The sequence below is a fragment of the Sebastes fasciatus genome, chromosome 11 (genome assembly GCF_043250625.1).
Source record: "Sebastes fasciatus isolate fSebFas1 chromosome 11, fSebFas1.pri, whole genome shotgun sequence".
Classification (NCBI taxonomy): Eukaryota; Metazoa; Chordata; class Actinopteri; order Perciformes; family Sebastidae; genus Sebastes; species Sebastes fasciatus.
Window position 1 is genome coordinate 7,352,487 of NC_133805.1, and position 20,507 is coordinate 7,372,993.

Here is a 20,507-nt window from a genome sequence, read left to right on the forward strand (position 1 = left end):
TCTAAAACAAGCACACAGCCTCTCTTAAGCCTCTACCTTCACCCTCCTCCTGCGTCGCCCCTGTGTCTCTGCCGCATGATCTCTCTCTCTCTCTCTCTCTCTCTCTCTCTCTCTCTCTTTCTCTCTCTCTCTCTCTCTCTCTCTCTCTATCTCCACCACAGTCGTGTTCCAGCCCTTTCTTATTCCACCTACTTTTCCACTGGTCTGAATCATTTTTCGACATCCCCCCTCTTGGCGAACTCCAACGATCAACCTCCTTATCTTCATGCCTCATTATCTCTCTCTCTCTCACCGTGCATCACCCCGCTCTACCATGTGCTTTGCTAATGAGCAAATAACCAAATGTATCCTTCTCATAGAACAGCAGGCTGCCTGATTAGCATTAATATGTGTGCGTCCCACAGTCAACATTTGGAAATATGGAGACAGTTAAATACAGATTATCTCCAGTGCAGCTGTACATTCTGAGATGTGCTGACTCTGGTTCAGGAGTCTGCGTCTCTATTCTCCGTGACTTGTATACTGATGTGTGATGTTTTTAACAACATAGAATTAGGCTTAGAAACATCCAATTATAGAGCTTCAAATTCTGGTGGGTGCAATTTTAATAAAGTCAGTTTCCAATTCTGTATAGGGCTGCACGATTATGGCCAAAATGATAAACACGATTATTTTAATCAATCTTGAGATCACAATTATTTATCTCAATTATTCATAGGTTTTTGGGACAAATATGTTTATTGCAATATCGCATTTAAATAAACAGAGCGCTGCTTTCACTTCCATGTTGTGCTACATTCTTACTACTACTACTTCATACTTTGTTATTGTCATCTACAGCGGTTATTTGCATAAAACACACAATTCAAATTATTACGAAATAAATGATTGCATTTTTATTTAAATATTTGCTTTGATTAAAAAGAAAATCTTGGTATTAGTAGTTTTAATTATATATTATAAGCTGCTTAGAGCTAGTGTTAGGAAATTAAACAGGTCATAATTCCCTCTTTATTATCTATTTTCTATTGCTGTGAAAACATCTCCTTCAAACAACTGGATTTATTCAAGTTTCTTGCCAAAAAATACATTTTATATAACTAATTCTAATATACTTTAATACTACCAATACTATTTTTACTGAGTAAAGCCTGAATGCATCATAATAATAACCCAATGTAACCTCCGTTAACGGGGCTCTCTAGCTCCGTGCTGTCGACAGACGAGCCGGTCACTGTGATGACTCTGAACATTATGGGAACAAATTACAACAAAAAAAGTGTCTGATTAAGTTAGTTGTTGTAAATGTTTTTAAGGTTATTCCTCCATGGCTTATTTTGGACGCGCACTTGTGACAAATTGCAGCTTTATGTCTTCTTCACTCACACTGAAGACCTGCTAAAGCAACAGCTAGATGCACCTGTGGTTCTTGTCTTCTATCAAACTATAAAAACTGTTGAGGCTTGCTAAGAGCACTGCCCCATGATGGTACTTCTATCTACAGCCTCATCTTCTCGTCCTTCTATACTCCCTTCTACTCTCTTTACACCCCCTTCCACCATGACATCATCTTCCCATTCGGCTTACTTGTCTCCTTTGCTGCGGGCGATGCCGATGAGCTTCTCGATGCCACCGGCGTCCCTCAGGGCCTTGGTGTTCTCCATGTTCTTGGTGATGACCTCGTGCAGCGCGCAGCAGATAGCCGTGATGGTGTCGTCCGACATGGTCTTCCCCGCCAGGAGGCTGCTGTTGGTGCTCCCCCCGCCTCCGCCTCCTCCCCCGCCGCTGCTGTTGTTGTTGTTGCTGCCTCCGGGCAAACGGTGCACCAGGTCCCTCATGGCGTATTTACCTGTGAGCGCGGTGGGTAAGAGTGACAGGAAGGGTGGGGGTTGAGGTGGAAAAAATAAATGAGGTGGAAAGGAGGAGACAAGGTGGAAATAGGGATGAAGAAAAGGTCATTTGAGCTTTAGTTCTGTTAACTTTGATCAATATTGTGCATATGGTGTTTTTTGGCAATACTTTTAACCCATTTGTGGCCAAAGACTATTTACTATGATAAGGAAAGATGCAACAACATTTGTTCTGATTGGTCAAATGTCTTGAAATTTGGTATGGACATACTTTGGGTAAGTATCTAACAGTATAAGTTTGAAATTTTTAGATCACATGAAAAATCACACTTTTATCAATAGTCAAAGGCAAGAATTTTAGAAAAATGAAGGAAAACACAAACATTGTGTTTATTAAATATTTTTTCCATATGATTTTTTTTCACACTGCATGTGTGTGCATATCTTTGATGTTCAACTTGTCATCAATATGTATTTGAGAGTCAGTAGTTATCTCAAAAAAGCAAGTTCTGAGGGTTAATAGAAGCATCAGACATATTTCCTGAGAGTGCATTGAAACCCATTGAAACTAATGGAGAATGGCTCCTCAAGCAAAGGTTTTCAACTGCTGTATGGCATATAATAGTTCTGTGCAACTTTTATTTATATGGAATATTTAGATAGGAGCCCCTCAAATGTGTGTACTGAAAATTGTAAAAAAAATACCTGAATTTTTACTGCTTATTCTAGGTCATTTTGTACCATTTAAAAAACAACAAAAAAACAACAACAGTAGTTCCATGTGCCCAAAGACTAAATATAGTATGATGATAAGAAAAACTCTGGAGATACATGCCAATTATATTCTCAAAACTTATAAAATAATATCAATAAAAATAGATCTGGAATAAGAAAAATTAAAGGACCTTCCGCCGCTCCCCCAAAAATGTAGACCAAGTTGACTCTTTCTGTCGACTCTCTGCTCTTTCTCTTATCTAACCTCTGAAAGCTAAAACTCCCAGCTGCAACTAAGAGAATGCAGCCTGGCTGTGTGGCTGTCAGACATTGATGATGACCACGTGATCTAACACCAACTGACTACATTTCCCATGACAGCCCAGTGCTGCTGTCAGGCAATCTTGTCCACTCTGACCTCTGCCCCCTCATTCTGATTGGGTCATCACCCAGGGTGGGTGGTGGTGGTGAGGTGGTAGGAGATGGGGGCACGTCATGACCCGCTGACAGTTTGCATCCTCACTATATGTGTTTTAATGCTGGTGCATTAACTATATATACTCCAGATTCGTTATGATTTAAACTGAGCACTACTTTTTAAACTGTGCCCTGCTGAAGCAGTAGGGATGACACGATACCATTGCATACTGGTTTTTGTTAGGAAGTTAATATAAGTTATCTAACTTATATTCCTGTGAAAACATCTTCTTCAAACAACTGGATTTATTCAAATTTCTCGCCAAAAACTACATTTTACAGGATTACATTTGAACACATCATGACAGCGTTTGAACTTACCTTCGTCCAATACTTATTTTTACTGAATAGAGCCTGAACGCATCATAAACAAATCAATGGCTATATTTAGCATGAGCAATGCAACAGTAACACTTACGGACACAAGTCAGGAAAAAAATTGTCTCTCTGCTGAAAAACACTGAACACAGTAGACTATTAAGCTAAAACTAGGCCAGTTGCTTCAAGTCATACATACATGTCCTTTGCTTCAACTTTCTTAATGACTTTTTCAGTTTTAGCGATATAAAAAACACAAATCTCTCCAAATAATAAGTAATTCACACATATAAACGGGCTTATTACAGTAATTAATCAAACATAATTGAACCATGTAAACAGCTTAATTTAACTATCGCCATACACTTGCAGTATTGGCAATATCACATTATTACAAACATATAAAAAGTGAAGCGCTCAAATTCAATCAAGTTTGTAACGTTGCAGCAATAAAACAACAGCTGGCTCACAGCAGACCCGCCTGTGCAGACAGTAATGATATCTACTGCTGGAAGCTCTGAGGACGTAACTACACACTATGTTGTGTCTCTAATGCGATTTCTTCATGTCAGTGCAGCACTAGTGAGGGCAGGACAACGTGTTTTATCAAAATATACATGCATGCCCCGTGGCAGCGGGGTTATAGGAGTGACATCACATCCTACATACACTATACACGTGAACGGCTGCATTCACATACAGCACACACGGACCCAGACAGCTTAGCTCAGAGCCTCGAGCGTCAGACAGAGCAAGAGGAAGGAGGCATGCGGTTGTTGCTATGGGGACCGGCAGAAAAGCAGAGTTTATTACAGACATCACTTGGTCTCCGAAGGAAAATCAAGCATCAAACGATCAGTCAGAGCGACACTATCTGCTTAGAGGATCTTTATATCCGCATAAATACTATAAAGACAAGTATCTCTTTTTTTTATTAAAGACAAATCCACAAGAGCACTGCCAGACAGCCATTCCTAACAGCCATAACCCTCTACACAAGTGTCATTTTAACTGCTCATTTTTAAAAAAAATGACCGTTAAACATGTCTACTTAAATCACATTCATTATTAAAGCAAGTGAGTAATTTTGCAAATGGGTCAAGATAATTGCACTTGTTTTCAGTGCCATTATCTTCAATTAAGGCTGAATTAAGCACATTACTCCACTAGCATAAAAAAATTGACACGCAAGTAAAACTCTTGAATAAAGTTAATTTGTTTTGGAAATTATGCATTAAAGAGGAATTATTATGCTTTTGTGCTTTTTCTTTTTCCTTTAGTATGTTATATAGTTGTTTGTGCATGTAAACGGTCTGCAAAGTCCACGCCAAAGGGAGATATTCTCCCCCACAAAAACACTGCTCCTGAACTGCCTGAAACGCCTTGCTTGAAGTCCCGCCTTTTCTTCCGTAACGTGGTGATGTCACCAAGTAACACATTTGCATAGCGGCTAGTTTAGCAAGAACAAACAAAGCTAGTTAGAGCGGAGCTGGAGCGGGGTCCGAAGAGTTTGGTTCGGTTGACCAATCACAACAGAGTGGGCCAGCTGACCAATCAGAGCAGACTGGGCTTTTTGGGAGGCGGGGCAGGAGCATGTAAACATGTTCTAGTAGAAACCCCAGATACAAGTATGCACCTGAAAAATATTTTTGTGTGAATGAACAACTCACCAATGAGCTCCTTGTTCCTGATGTCCAGAGCCATGTTTCTCAGCGCGGTGGCCACGGCACAAACAACCCGGTCGTTGTCTATCCTCAGTAACTCCACCAGGATGGGGAGGCCTTTCTCTTTACGCACTGCAGCCCGGATATACACCGACCACTGGGCGGGACAGAGGGAAGGGAGGGTTCGGAGGTAGACAGAGAGAGCATCATCAGCATTTGTTTTATGCACTGATATTCACGCACATTAGAGATGTTCCGATACCATTTTTTCCTTCTCGATACCGATTCCAATACCTGAACTTGCGGTATCGGACGATACCGATTCCCGGTCCGATACCGATTCCTGATCCAATACCAGCATGATAAATATAATATCTTCATCACTTTTTGGCTATCTTTATGGAATTTATCTCGTCATTGGTATGCTGTTTCCAACGTTTGCTGCTGCGGTACGTCCTTTTTTTCCCCTTTTGCCTTGGTGAAGTTGTTGTGCTCTCTCGTGTGATGCATCTTCAAATGTTTTATAATATGCTGAGTATTGAAATTGTCAACACTAGTGCCACCCCTCGAAACAGAAGCCTTACATACTGTACATATCGCAATTTTACTCGTTGGATTTTCCACTGTGAAATATTGCCAAATGGCTGACACTTTCCTCGCTCTGACTACCGTTACACTCTCCACTAGCATCGCACTCTTGTTGTTTGCTATCGTCACGTACAACAAAACTACCTGCAATCAGTTCTTCTTCGCTGCTCTAAAACAGTAGTTGCCAGTGGCAGCCATGATACATCCAGGGCGACAGCACTGTGAAGGCTACTGGTTTCGAAGGATGTCCGGTTAAACAAGTTGATTCTCTCCCGGGTTAATAAATTATGGTATCGGAACGGTGCATAGACGTACTCGTTGGTACCCGATCCCGAATTTTGGGAAGTATCATACGCATTTCCGAAACAGGTATCGGTATCGGAACAAATCTAATGCATACTACTTTTTTTTCTTATTTCTGGTGTATTATGCTTCTAAACCTTTCAGCCATATCTTGTGGCCTTCAGCAGCAAATGGAGTTGTTCAGTTGTCATGGAGATGGTTAATTGTTGCGAATAGTTTATTGTTATCACGTAACCTATATGCTGAGGAATTTTCAAAGGGCCAGTAAGTCCATTGAGTTTTTCTAACCCACAGCACACAATGACCAGAATATGGGTGCTGTTATGGTTGCTATTTTGCCAGATTTCTCACTTTCAAAACACTTTGGCACCCACTGGAATTTCAATACACTTCTACAGATGCCCTTTAGTATCCCAGTCCTTACCTTCCAGCTGCCAGCAGCTAGGTTCTGCAGAGCCCCAGCTGCTCCCTCCAGGGTGTCTGGGTTGGAGCACTCAGACAGCAGTGTGAGGTAGGGCTTGACGATGGTGGGGTGCCACAACATCTGGATGCCTTTCGGGGGCTCCGCCAAGTCTGGAAATGGGCCGACGCCGTCCCACTGCGGAAGATGAGACACAATTCAGAATAGAAAAGCATTTTGAATTCTGTGTGAGGCGAGGTTTGACAGTGGTGGGGTGCCAGCATCGTCCCCTCAGGCAAGAACAGGGAAAGGAGAGAGAGGGAAGATTTACATAAACAGTGTATAAATAGGGTGGCATTCATCTATTTGTGCGTTTTGTTTTTCTATCTCCTCTGTAATTGAAATCTGACATTTCCTCCTGCATTAATGATGCTTTTTGAAAAATACGCACACATACTGTATATCAATAATACGTGTGAAAGCTTTGGCTCTTGAATACAGGAGATTTCTCTGTGACATTGAAATATATTTCACACAGATTAGTAGTACTGGCATTTGACTGATGTGTGTTGATGAGTAGGTGCCACAGACTGTATAAAATATGGACGTAGTCTCTGTGACGTCACCCATAGGTTTCTGAAGAGACGTTGGGAAGCTCAAAGTGGGTGGCAGTGATGAACAGCTTGACTCCTGGCTAATACTAAAATGGGCAAAGAGTTGGATCGTTGGTGGAGCTGAGGCGGGCCGGGTGACACAATAGAGCAGACAGCTAGCAGCTAGCGACCTGAGACGTCACCCAACTGTCACTCAAAGCTGCCACGCCCTTAATTATGCCAAACTTCAAGCCTTAATATAATTTTAAAAAGTGAGTTATATAAAAATTCACCCCCCATACAGTTGTCATGAACGGGGAAATTAGCTATAGAGACCAAAAACATGTTTATTTCTGCCGTAAAGTCGGGCATTTTAACATCTATTTTCAAACATCATGGACAAAGCCAGCGTACGCAATTTGAGAACCGACTGTAAATGACATAAAGGAGGAACAAAATGAGAGCCGCGACGTATTTTCCTGTTACGTTCTTGCCGGGGACGCATTAACGTTTACACTACAAAAGATATGTGGTCAAATGTATCCCAGACCATCTCGGCAAGTGGTTTGATGATGGGATCACAAAGTGACTTGGTGGGCATTTACACTTGTATCTAGCGCTGTCCACTTGTGATCCGATCGCTCGAAATGGATTTTAAAATCAAGTGTAAACAGGGTCTAAGTATCTCCCTGTACATTTTGATATGTGCACTGTGTCTAGGTCTATTGAGAGCTACTGAAAACTGGAGTAAGCATACAAGGGTTTGCCCTTTAACAAGCCAACATTTAGTCCGTTTTAATCAAAATCAATTTGTTTGGGCGGTTGTGAACGCAGTAATCGTACTCTGGTGTGGACTAAAAACAACCGGTCTGAGACCACTTGCTAGAGGAAGTCTCGGACCGTCTGCAAGCGAACCAAAACGAAAAGACTGCCTGCGTGGACATCTGTTGAGATGAACACAGGTAAACGACGAGTTAACATGAGTGGGAGAGGACGGACCTGGTCTTCTGCAGAAGTCTATTGTTTGTTTGACATCTGGGCTGAATAGAACATACAGAATATCCACAAAAAAGTGACGTTTATAAAGTAATTTGAGATATAAACTGGAGGAGAAGGGGTTCGTGTTCACAGTAGATCAGTGCCGAGTCAAACTGAAAACACTTTGACACCGACATTTCAAAGTCTGCAATTCCCGGCATAGAAGTAGCAGCTCTTGAGACAAAAAAAAGATATAAATTTGCTCCTTCGCACATGCCCCTCAGCAACTTATTTTTTTCTATTTGGTCTGCTTTATTTGTGCACTGTGAAACCGAACCAGACTAAATAGAAATCAAACCAAAAGCATCAATTTCAATCAATTTCTGTACAGTTGATTCTTTATCTGAATCTGATTTGTAGGTATACTGAAATCTAACTGTCCTATGTGCTTCCTACTTGTGGTCATATCATCCTCGTTCCATCTGCAATGACGTAATCTCCCTGACATCTGATAAGACTGTCACTGCCAACAGACTGCACTGTTGTCTTCCTTTGCTTCCCTTTTTGTCTTTGACCTTATTATTCTACTTCCTCTTTCTCCTCTCTCATCCTTTTGTATTTTCTACACATACCCCAACTTCCTTTACTCTCCCTTTATATCTCCTCTCCACCGACATATCCTTTCCTCTTCTCATCTCCTCTCCTCTTCGCTCCTCTCCTCTCCTCTCCTCTCCTCATTCTCTCCTCTAATTACCCCACAGTTGATAGAGTTTTGCCCTCTCCAACAAGCTCCCCAATCGCTACTTCATGGTAATCACCCACAGCTGCACTGGAGTGGAGACAGACAGATAGAGGGAAAGAGAGGGGGAGTTATTATCATCAGGGTTAGTTTTAAGATCCCTCGTCTCCCTGGTTCTGCCTGGATACACAAAAAAATCCCTTGGCAAATGGAAGTTAAAGGCCTGGCTCATCGCTAACATTTTTTTATTTTTTTTAAATCTCTTTTCTCTGTCTTCTCTAGAAATGAAGCATGCGGGGCTAATGAGCAATTCACCCAACCCTGATCCACCGGAAGTGTTAGGGTTTTCAATCCCCGCAGCTTCACTACAAGTTGTAAAAGACGTCTTCCACTCAACCAGAATGTGATGCTGATTGCTTATTAGCATGACAAGAGGTTGGAGCCTACTCCAAGGCAGCCGTTCGGTTTCTGCCAATTCTACGACTAAAAGAGCACTCGTTTTTTAACTAACCGGAGGATGAAACTCTTCCTGTTGGCAGCGGATGGACAGACCCAGGAAATCCAGAGCAAAACACTAAATCGGCTTGGTGTTTTTGATTCGAAGGACAGGTAGTCAGTTTATAGAAAGTAAAAACTTGTAGCGTGTATCGCTGATATAGCATATAACAAAAATCATTAAAGTGGGGAGAGACAAAATGTTTTTGGCATCATTGGGCGATAATAACCTTTCAGCATATTGTAATTCAAGTGTTCTGAGAGAAAACTAGACTTCTGCACCTCCTCATGGCTCTGTTTTCAGGGTTGAGAAAATCTAGCCCTTGACGGGAGAGAGAGCGTTCCTATTGGCTGTCCATTCAACGGAGGCAGCTGTCAATCACTCACAAACTCCGATCAAACGGTTAAACTAGGCAGCGCTGATCAAATATGAATCAATATTCTGTTACTGTAATGCCTTTTTCTTACCTCAAATGTTTTCAGAAACATCTTTTAGTGCACTGTTAAGCTGTAAAATGAGAAAGTTTGCTCCGGCTGGTGGGCGGTGCTTGGTATTTCCTCAACAGATCTCAACATGGCTGCCGGGAACTTTCTCATTTTACATCTAAACAGTGCACTACGAGATGTTTCTGAAAACATTTGAGGAGAGAAATAGGTATTACTGTAACAGAATATTGATTCATATTTGATCAGCGCTGCCTAGTTTGACCGTTTGATCGGAGTTTGTGAGTGATTGACAGCTGTTCAGAGACTGCAAGGCTCCCGCTCGGCTCTGATTGGTTGTTTTCCTCCAGTCTGTAGGAAGCACTGGAGGACACAGAGGAACATGATTTGTTTTCAGATTACCCGTCTCATGCACTACTGTCAGGATATAGTGACTTTTTTTAATCATATTTCCTCCAATCTCACCTACTGCAGCTTTAAATTAAGAAGATGCACATTTGTTTCGTATCATTAAGTCCTCTACATGTAGCTGTGAGTCACCTAAATAATCCAGGTTGTAGGTGAAGATCAGTAGTTGACGTGGAAAAAACAACTCTGGCTCAAACATCATGAATATCAAAGAAAGCTGTGGTGCGTTCATAAATATTCATTTCGAGACTACAGATAGTGTGAACCAGGGATGAACTGAGCAAATGTGTTCCTGAACTAGAAACAGCATAGAGCTGTGTTACAAAATGAGATACTGAATACGCCATTTGGAAAAGATAGGGGGGGGGGGGGAACAAACAGTGACATGTGCTCTGACACAAGACGGATAACTGAAATGGAAATGAAAACATATAATGGTAGGGTCTCTTTAATAATAAAGGCTCAAGATGACAACCTCCTATCTGTATTACTGTTATTATGCCTTATTGTTTAACTTTAATTATCCTGGTGTGCTGTGATCTGACAATACAAGCCAATAAAGTCACAGCATTAAACAAACGAGGGAAAATTCCTCACGCATTATGAACTCTGTGCGTAAATGTAGATTTTTATGTGGTCATTAAAATTCTATAAGAGAATATATTGTTGTGAAATAAGAGGGAAAGTAAAAGGAAGCACCAGGACACCACAAAGGCCCAGAAATACAAAAAACTGGATCCGTTATGCCCTCTTGATGGCTCCCTTCACGGTCAAGGTGCTATAGGTGTCATATTAGCGGCAATAACACATTAATTTAGCCACAAAAGCATAATTAATATAAAGTATGTAATGAATTAGCAACAGTTTATTATATTCCACAGAGAGAGAGAGTCCATCTGCCACCTTTGTATCTAGCTGCCATGTTCCTGCTTGTTGATGCCTCCTTTAATAAAGTAGTGTTCACACATTGGGACTCAAAGTTGCTGGCTCTCTTGTGTCTCACGAGAGCTTGTGGGTCTGTTAAGCATCAAGCCAGGAATTTGCATATTCAGCTTTGATTGGACGGTTATTTTTTTCTGCCATTGCCACTTAAGCAGCTCACTTCTCGAGAGATCTGTTTCCATGCATCGCTTTCTTCTCCAGGTCCCAGTAGTATGATGAAGTTATATCAGGAGAACTGGGAAGTCTGATTCTATGTGTGAATTAAACTGATGTTCACTGGCATCCGGTCGCTTCTTCAGTCTTTGAGTCGGCAAATATGTTTGTTTTATGCAAATGTATGTATATATTTATTACTGGAAATCAATTAACAACACAAAATAATGACAACTATAGTCCAGAAACCCTCACAGTTACTGCATTTAGCATAACAAACATGCTCAAATTATAACATGGCAAACTGAAGCCCAACAGGGAACAACAGCTGCCAGTGTGCTGACTCGTGTGTTCCTCGACACAATTTAACGTGAGTTTGGAGCATTATTTAGCCTCCTTCGCGACAAGCTAGTATGACATGGTTGGTACTAATGGATTCCTTTGGTTTTCTAGTTTCATGTGATACCAGCATCTTCTTCTAGCTTTAAAACTGCGCCGGCTGCAACATCCCAAAGATCAATTGTGTTAATGCGTTAAAGAAATTAGTGGTGTTAAAACGAATTTAACGCGTAATTTTCGATACATTTTGAGGTAAATATTGGGGTTAATATGGGAGTAATTCCAAAGAAATTCCAAATAAGTTACTTGCTAATTATCACCTAATTCCCATGGAATTTGTGCACCTTTAAAATTAAGTGTTACCAACCATTTTTTTTTTATCTCACATGAAGCAATAACTATTTCACCGAATCAAGAAAGAATAGGAAAAAAGAAGGTAAAAAACTGTAAAAATATTCCCTTCCTCCAACTTTCTGTTTTTCCCACCTGATCGTGTCCCTTCTTTTTCTTCTTCTTCTTCCCCCAGCATCCGGAACTCTCCGCGTCCTTCCCGCCGGTGTCACACAACAGACCGTCCAGCTCCTCCGACCCCCCCTGCTGGCTGTGAGACGTCTCTGCAGCCAGACGGTACGACAAGTTCCTCAGGATGCACACACAGTTCTCTACGGTCTGGTGGGAGGAAACAAAAAAAAGAGAGAGAGAGGGATGTGAAAGAAGTGTAGAAAGAGAGGAAAAGAGAGATAGACATGAAGGAGGGACAGATGGTAATCAGGCGAACAGACAAACACACTCAAAATCATACTGTAGAGGAGACACATATTCACGCAGGCACACACACACTTATATGAACATACTGCCTGTACAACATACACTATATAGACATGGACACACACATTCTGTTTGCATAATGTAGACAGGCACAACCACACACACACACACACACACACTAATCCCATTGTTGTGAGTGGCTATGCAGCCAACAGTCACAGACTTTGATCTTGTGAAGGATTTCTAAGGATTAAAAACTTTGCATCTCCTCGTGAAGAGCCTCCACTCAACACACCGACACACACACACACACACACACACACACATACACACAGCTAGACACTCTTTACACATTTCACACACATCTACAGTATGCATGTAGCACATACGCAAGCACGTGCACACGAACCGATACACATGGTTGCTCACAGGCTCGCATAAAAGCACACACACACACACACTCTCACTCGTGATGTTTCTGTGTCACTGGCTATCTGGGTTGGGTAATATATGGCGCACTGTAAAAAATGACAAGGTCTGCCAGCTTGGGATTTTATACTTTTTGTATATACACTTATTATTAGCTTTAATCATCCATTTTGTAAAATGTTTGACATTTCTGATAATTGCAGGTTGTTGTTTAAAGATATGATTCATATTTTTTTTTAAATAAGTCTTTAAAGGTATAATATGCAATAATTCAGCTGCCCTTTGCCTGTATTTTCTCTTTTCTTCTGAATTTGCGAAGTTCGTGACTCTTCTGGGAGACAGCAAAGTGGCTTTGTGCCCCACTTGGGAGCGTAACCCCCAGCCAATAACAACGTGCAGGGTGTGCAGCCTGTTCAGGTCGTCAAATACCACCCTCTGTCAGATACAAAGCGGCCGTATTTGACGGATGAGAACGGGTTTGTTGCATCGCTGTGAGTTTCCACTGCTTCCACTGTCTCTCCTCTTCTGTGTGCAGAGTGCAGTGTGTCAGTTTGAGTTTGACCGAGAGAGCAGAACTGAGCCACAGCGGACAGGATGAAGCCTGCCCTTCGGCTGCATTAATTCAAAATCCAGCAACTCGGCATCTCCCCGGAGGGTTGTTCAGAGTCAGTTGTGTGTTTATTGGTGCTTTAGAACGTAACCGTTGCACAACTATCAGAAAATAACGTTTGATTCATTGCTTTGTTCACACTAACGCCGCTCCCTCTCTTCATTCACTCTATAGCTCGAACATCGCTACTTTCTCTCTCCCTCGCTGTTGAGCTGTGGAGGAGGGGGCCAACTTTGAATGTGGTGTGTTTACAAACCGATTACTGTAACATATTAGGCCTATACCTTTTAGCTGCCTTCACATAAGAAATTTGCTCTTAGTTCACCGCGAGGTAGGGCACAGAGCGTAGCAGAGGCAAAGTGCAGCGCAGGTATTATATCATCATCGAAAAGTGTGTGAGGAATGCAAATGAATGAATGTTATCTAGGCAACAACAACAGTTGCAGCTGTTATCTCATTGGTTGCGCTTTGAAAGCTCAAGTTGAAATCATTTTAACTTTGAGCGCAGTGCTCTGTGGCAATTTCGAGCAATGCGCCACGCAAAGGGTAATTAATAATTTACCAAATCTTACTTTTTTTTTTTACAGTGTGTAATTTGTGGCCTACAAGCCTTGGATATTAACATATAAACCACAGGCAAACAACTTGTACAGATTAATATGCATATACATTGTATGCATACGGTCTGCAAAGACAGATAAAACACATTTGCATATAACTCATGTAAATGCATGCAAATTATAAATATTGTTTACATAGTAATCAATCATCACGAAACGTGTTTACAAAGCAAAAGCAACCATTTATATTTGAGTTCTTGGACAGTTATGTACACACAGACATGCAGCAGACACACACATGCAAGGAACTTTTTTTATCATTGTGTATATGTTTCTATTCAGGTGCTTTTGTGTGTGCACGAGTTGGAGGCTATGAGAGTTTGTGTGCCTGGCAGTTGGTCGTATGTGTGTGTGAGAGAGAGAGAGGTACCTTGCTGTCAATCTCGCTGCTCCCCAGAGCGGTCTGGATGACGTAGAGCAGAGCGTCTGTCAGGCCTTCACACTCCCTCATCCTCCTCCGGGCCTCCTCGCCTGCAGAACTCACATTCCTGTTACACACACACACACACACATCTCATCAATGAACAGCCCGACTGAAAACTGAACATGCAGCACAGCTTCAGAATATTTTACATACTTCTGCAAAGCCATACACGCAACTTGAATTGTCCGGTAGTTCCACGCAAGTTTTACGTGTTTGCGTGAGCACACGTGCGTCGAAGCTACATGCTACGGTAGGGATGCTCATTTTGAAAAATGTTCTTAACCGATAACCGACCCTCGTTAACCGATTATTAACCGTTTACTGACAAGATTTGTGCCTTGTACCAGCTGCAGGAGCACAACAGATATTTGTTGACGGGAGTCCCCAGTTCACCGTCCGGGAGCATTAATTTAGCAGCTACAATGCTGCGTTTTCTCGCGGACATGCAGCCACTTTCCCAGTAAAAGTCTCCAAAGTGACGAGCTGCTCCTCCGTGCCGCTCAGCTTTTGAGTTAATTATTAACATTTCTTTTAACCGTTTTAACCGATAGTGTTAATCGGTTAATTTTGGACATCCCTATGCTACGGCATATGTATGCACGTCTGTGTGACACAGAGGAGAGAGACTTTGAGTGTAATGCCCTTTAAATGTCAGACTATTAAAGATGGCTAGGAGATGCTTGTGCCCTCAGTGTCAGTGAAAAATGGCACCAATCTTCTAAAACTCCATTAGCTGCATTTGTTTTCCCAGGTCCTTAATAACAGTCTTCACCACTTTAGTCTAAAGCAAATCTGTGGTCTGAAGGCACGGTGTCTGTTGTTATACAGCTGTGGTTTTTATGCATTGTGTATTTACTTATGCAAACTGTGTTAATGCCTAAATACTCAATTGGCCTTAAAGAGCACCTATTATGCTTATTTTCAGATGCATACTTGTATTTTGGGATTCTACTAGAACATGTTTACATGCCTTAAAGTTCAAAAAACATTTTACTTTTTCTCATACCGGGTGTGCTGCAGCACCTCTTTTCACCCTCTGTCTAAAACGCTCTGTTTGAGCTCCTCCCCCTCCCGAAAGGCCCAGTCTGCTCTGATTGGTCAGCTGGCCCACTCTGTTGTGATTGGTCAACCGAACCAAACTCTTTGGACTCCGCTCCAGTTCCGCTCTAACTAGCTTTGTTTGAGGGCATGCCAAACTAGCCGCTAGGTGGGTCTTATGCAAATGTGTTACTTGGTGACATCACCACATCACGGAAGAAAAGTCAGGACGTAAAACAAGTAGTTTTCAGGCAGTTCAGGAGCAGTGTTTCTGTGGGGGAGAGTAACTCCCTTTGGAGTGGACTTTGGGCTTTGTGACTTTGCAGACCTTTTACATGCACAAAAAACGATATAACACACTAAAGGAAAGGGAAAAAACATAACAGATCCTCTTTAAATTGGCGTTAGTAGGCTTGTAGAACAACAGTGATGTCAGTAACGACGATGAGTGATGATAAATATGTCAAATAAATAAATATGACAAAAGTCCATTTTGTACTTTATTGGTGGCTTCATTGATGTGTGTGTTGCATATTTTCATGGCCAGACATATGACTGCAGATGAATGCTAATGTTGCTCCAGTCTGTCTTGCATAATGTGCTTGCTAACATAGCCATGTAAGTGTGATTTTCAGCTTGTTGTGGACATGGCTTATGACAAAAACAGATAAACACCAAAACAAAAGCACTTGAATGGCACTTTTAAACCACTTCATATACTTTCTTTCACACATTTCATTTATTTCGGATACCACCTGTTAATGGATTCCATTCAATTAACCTCAGTCAATTTGGCATAATTAATCCCTCTGAAGCGTTCCCTCGCAAGGCAACAGGGCTGCAGATTATCTCTCATTAAGATCTTTTAGTGTGAAGAATCTAAATAATGAGAGGAAAAAAAACACACTGCTGGAAAAAAAAGATTGTGTGTCTTCTAGAGAGCTTTCAGATGGAACAGAATTTGATTAATCCACAGTGTGCTGCTGCCGCCGCGAGAGAAAACTGCAATTACAAAAATGTCACTCTTTCGGTGACAACAAGGAGAGACTGTTTCTTTGTCTTTAATTCTATAATCATACACAGAGTTCTGATGGATTCCTCTGCATGAGTGTTTGAATTGTGTTTTGGTTAGATTGAAATCTGGGAATTGTATCTCTTATATTAAAAGAAACAATTTGGAGATTTTCAATAAAAACACTCAAGACTAACTATTATAACTAGTACAACAAAAAATTACTTTTGGTGCTGTTGTGAAGAGTCACGTTGAATCATAAAGAAAAGAACCTTCAGGGGTCTAATGTCAGGATAACAACGTGTACAGTTCTCTTTCATAGCACTCGTTACTATGGGATATGCCGCCTCACGTATTCATTGAAGCACTTTTTCCATTATGCCAGCCCTGAATGGCATGGCAGTCATGTCAGTCTGTGTCGGGACCTTCCGCCTTTATATGTGGCTGACCATTGGTCATTCAATCGCCTGTTCTCGCTTCAGAAGTCAAGCTATTCTTTACCGGATCTCAAGCGTAGACTGTATAGAAGAAGTAGGGCTGGGAGAATACTTGGGCGCCGATTCGATATGTATTGCAATTCAATATTATGATTTATTGTGATTTTTGTTAACTTTTTTAACACTAGACCATGGGTAAAAGTCGAACAATACACTTCTAAGGACTTTTAATTTGAAAAAAAATCTAAATTGATACATTCAAATATTTGACTTTCAGCATTTATGTAGTCAGAGATTTCCTGAAGTCAAATATATCAGTCATTGTGAGGAATTATTTATAATATTTTTTCCAGCAACCCAAGAATCAAAGAATAAAGATATTTTCCTCACAAATTAGTGGTGTTTTCTTTTTAATTTATGAGGGACATGTAGTGTTTAATGCTTCTGGTGAATATAATCTAATCAATCTTATTTCCATATATGTATTTTGTATATACAGTTCCCTTTCTTAATACCTTATTTTGAAAACCAGACATGTCACACGTGTATACTTCCGCTAACTTCACCAAGTCCGTCTCTAGCTCTCCCGTCAGCTCCGTTCTCTTTATCCATCCATGGTCAGCTCCATCGGGGCCGTTTGACTGTATTTACCATAAATGTCAGTATATGGGTGCTCTACAGTTGTAGCGTCGGCCCATTTGACCACGGAGATGTGAGCGACGGCTGGCTTGACCGCACGTTACCGAAATACGATAACGTTTCCTGTCCACGACAAAGTTAGCATGCAGCTTTAGCCGTGATGTCTAGCTCTGCTTTTCTGTCACAATGTGTGAAACCCAAAGTGTTTCCATTCTTTACTGGATGTGTAGTGTTTACCACTTTGGATTTAAAATGTGAGGGTGCAGGTCGTTTCCATGTGGACCCTCCACTGTTTGCTGCTTTGTCGTTTCAGCTCGCTGCGGTTTGTTTTGGTTTGACGGATACGGAACGGATATGACGTCACGTTTCTCAGACTAAAAAAATAAAGGCTGTAACTTCCTTTTACCTCCGCATAGACTCAAATGAAGCAAATATATTGATTCTGGCATTAAAAAATCAATCATAATAACAAAAATCACGATATATAGGTGATTCGATTTATTTCCCCACCCGTATTAGTTTCTGTAGAGTTTGTGTCACATTTGCAAATTCAACACACATAATTCACATTCAGCTGTCTAGCAGCACACGTTTCAGCGGCTCCTGTTAGTTGGCACGACAGCGTATAGACACACACGGGGAGGGAAACAAGCAGTGAGTAAGCAGAGGGAGAAAATGTGTGCATGTGAAAGTGAGAGACAGCGAGGCAGAGACGGGGCGAGACAGGAGAAGAAAGGGATGAAAGGAGGAATAATATGATGGAGGAGAGAGGAGATAGAGTAATAAAACGAGATGGAGAAGGAGCGAGAGAGAGAAAATGAGAAAGCGAGGAGGATAATGGGAGACGGGAAGAGAGAGAGAGAGAGAGAAGGAGAGAGAGAGAGAGCAGGTGGCCGGCGATATACCAAACCCGCCATGAAATATTCAATCTTTAATCAGACTCCCAGCATTCCCTAACGAGGCGTGAGAAAGATGAATTAGCCCTTCGAGTTTAGGGAGCTGATCCACACAAAGCTATCTCCTGCAACACACACACACACACACACACGCACACACACACACACACACCACCGCCACTACCAGACACCAGAAGACTACACACAGTACCAGATGTGTGTATTTTCACACACGTACAGTATTAGAAGCTTGGGTAAGCACCCAATATGTGTAGTTTATTTTCACTGAGAGCAGGTGAGTAGACATATTGCGGTTGAGATTAATGGACCACACATGTAGTTAGACGGAGACACAAAGAGTGGCATGCACACACACACACACACACACACACACACTCACTCACACGCACACACACACACACACACACAAACAGGAAGCCAGATAACCTTGCAGACAGAGACGAAAACGTAGTCATGGCAGCAAATCCCTCTCTATTCTCGCTCAACTTGTGCTGCACTTTTGCCACAAACTCGCGTGGAAGAATTGATAATATAATAATAGAAATGTCATATATAGCCCTGCGTCAACTGTCACATAATTAAAACACTTATTTGTTCTATTGTTTAACATATACGTCTGCAGAAATAATGCAAGATAACTATGCAATCAGAGACAGGTAAAAAAAAGATAAATATACATACACAGTCTGTGAATGTTTCAGGCTAAATTGTCATTATTCTGTCTGCAAGATGTGTTTTTTTTTCTTTTGATGCTGAAATGTTTGATGGAGAACAAGTAGCACATCAAAAAAACGTCTGGTACACAGCCGACATGTTTCTGTTAGAAATATTTATGAGCCCCGTCTCGACCGCGGAAATTTCATCATGCAGTCCTGGTAGCTCTGGAAAGCATCTCCAACACACATTTTGATGTGTATAAATATCTAATGATTAGCTCTGTCGACTTTAAAGCTGCAGGCTGGCAACTTTCAGCAAATATGATAAAAAGATATTTTTTTATAAAACTGTCCTCAGCTGTCCTTTAGTTTCACTTCACTTCATTCAGCCGTATATAGTGCTCATTTTGGATATTTTTGTTAGGAGTAAGTGTGTGTTGTTTTTGTTTTTATACCTAACCAGTCAGTAGCAACTTTAAGCTTATGTGACATATCAATCCTGCAGACGCCATTTACACTCGTCATTGTAGTTGTTGCTTCGTTGCTAGCGAGCTATTACGACATAGACATTCTTAATCCCGCCAACAAAGCTCTGATTATTCTGATTAATTGTCTGTATTCCTTTAGGGAGGACTAAACAGTATTAAGCTGGACATAAAATGACTGAACATACTTTTAGACAAGAATTTTGAGGATTAAACACTTTTGTGCAACGCTTCCACGTGACTTCTTTTGAATATTGAAGGATGGAGAGCACAGGAGGTCTGAAATGAAGGCTAGACAAGCTGAAGACAGTATTTTATATTCAAGTGAATTTAAGATTATATAGTTATTGTTACATGTAAGGGATAATGCACAGCGAGCCAGTCATTGTTGTGAAATAAACTCCGACAGGGCGATGTGGCACCATGGAGGCACCAGTGTCAGTGAGGGAAGCCGGGCGCTCACCGTAAAACTCAGCCATTTATCCGTTTTCACGCTAACTGGCAACTACTAATGGGGCACTAGTCACACCAAACGCAAAGTGAAGTTTTCGCGCGGCGCGATTACATACAAAGTCAATGCAAAGAGGCGAATAAATGTGAGTTTGCGCCTGGCGACGTGAATGGCAAGAAGGATGCTATCACGACAGACACTTGCAGACAGACACGAGTTCAGACTTTTTACAAATCTGCATCCTTATGTAGTTATTTCAGCATCCTTTGGATATGTTTATTGTAATTAAATCACAGCACAGTCTGTTTATTTTTGGTTTATACTGTTGTAGCGACGTGTGGCTTGCTAAATACAGTGACTACAGCTCGGTGAAACGCCTCTGGGTGATGTTATGAACCCAGACACGACAGCGTTTGGTTTTCCGACGTATCTGGGACTTCTGCAACATGTACGATCGGCAGGTTCAATTCGGCCACGGTTGATGAAACGTTGTTGGTCTCTACATGGAGTTAAACCCCTTCTCCTCACCGGCGCAACTAGCGCGAGTGATGCGAATGAACACAAATGATCCCGGCTTTGCGTTGTTGGTGTGAACGAAGCATAAGACTCTTGATCG

The 20,507-nt window shown here is 41.4% G+C and overlaps 1 protein-coding gene across 9 annotated transcripts in view; it reads right to left on the bottom strand.

The window, feature by feature from the left end:
• ctnnd2b (catenin (cadherin-associated protein), delta 2b) overlaps positions 1 to 20,507 on the bottom strand; it is a 183,703-nt gene that overhangs the window by 10,498 nt on the left and 152,698 nt on the right. For all 9 annotated transcript variants that reach the window (XM_074650254.1, XM_074650251.1, XM_074650248.1 and 6 more), the window contains 5 exons: positions 14,203 to 14,320; positions 11,892 to 12,074; positions 6,339 to 6,512; positions 5,030 to 5,180; positions 1,588 to 1,849 (listed from right to left, as the gene is read on the bottom strand). In XM_074650254.1, the coding sequence (XP_074506355.1) occupies positions 1,588 to 1,849; positions 5,030 to 5,180; positions 6,339 to 6,512; positions 11,892 to 12,074; positions 14,203 to 14,320 (888 nt within the window). The remainder of the gene's footprint in view (positions 1 to 1,587; positions 1,850 to 5,029; positions 5,181 to 6,338; positions 6,513 to 11,891; positions 12,075 to 14,202; positions 14,321 to 20,507) is intronic.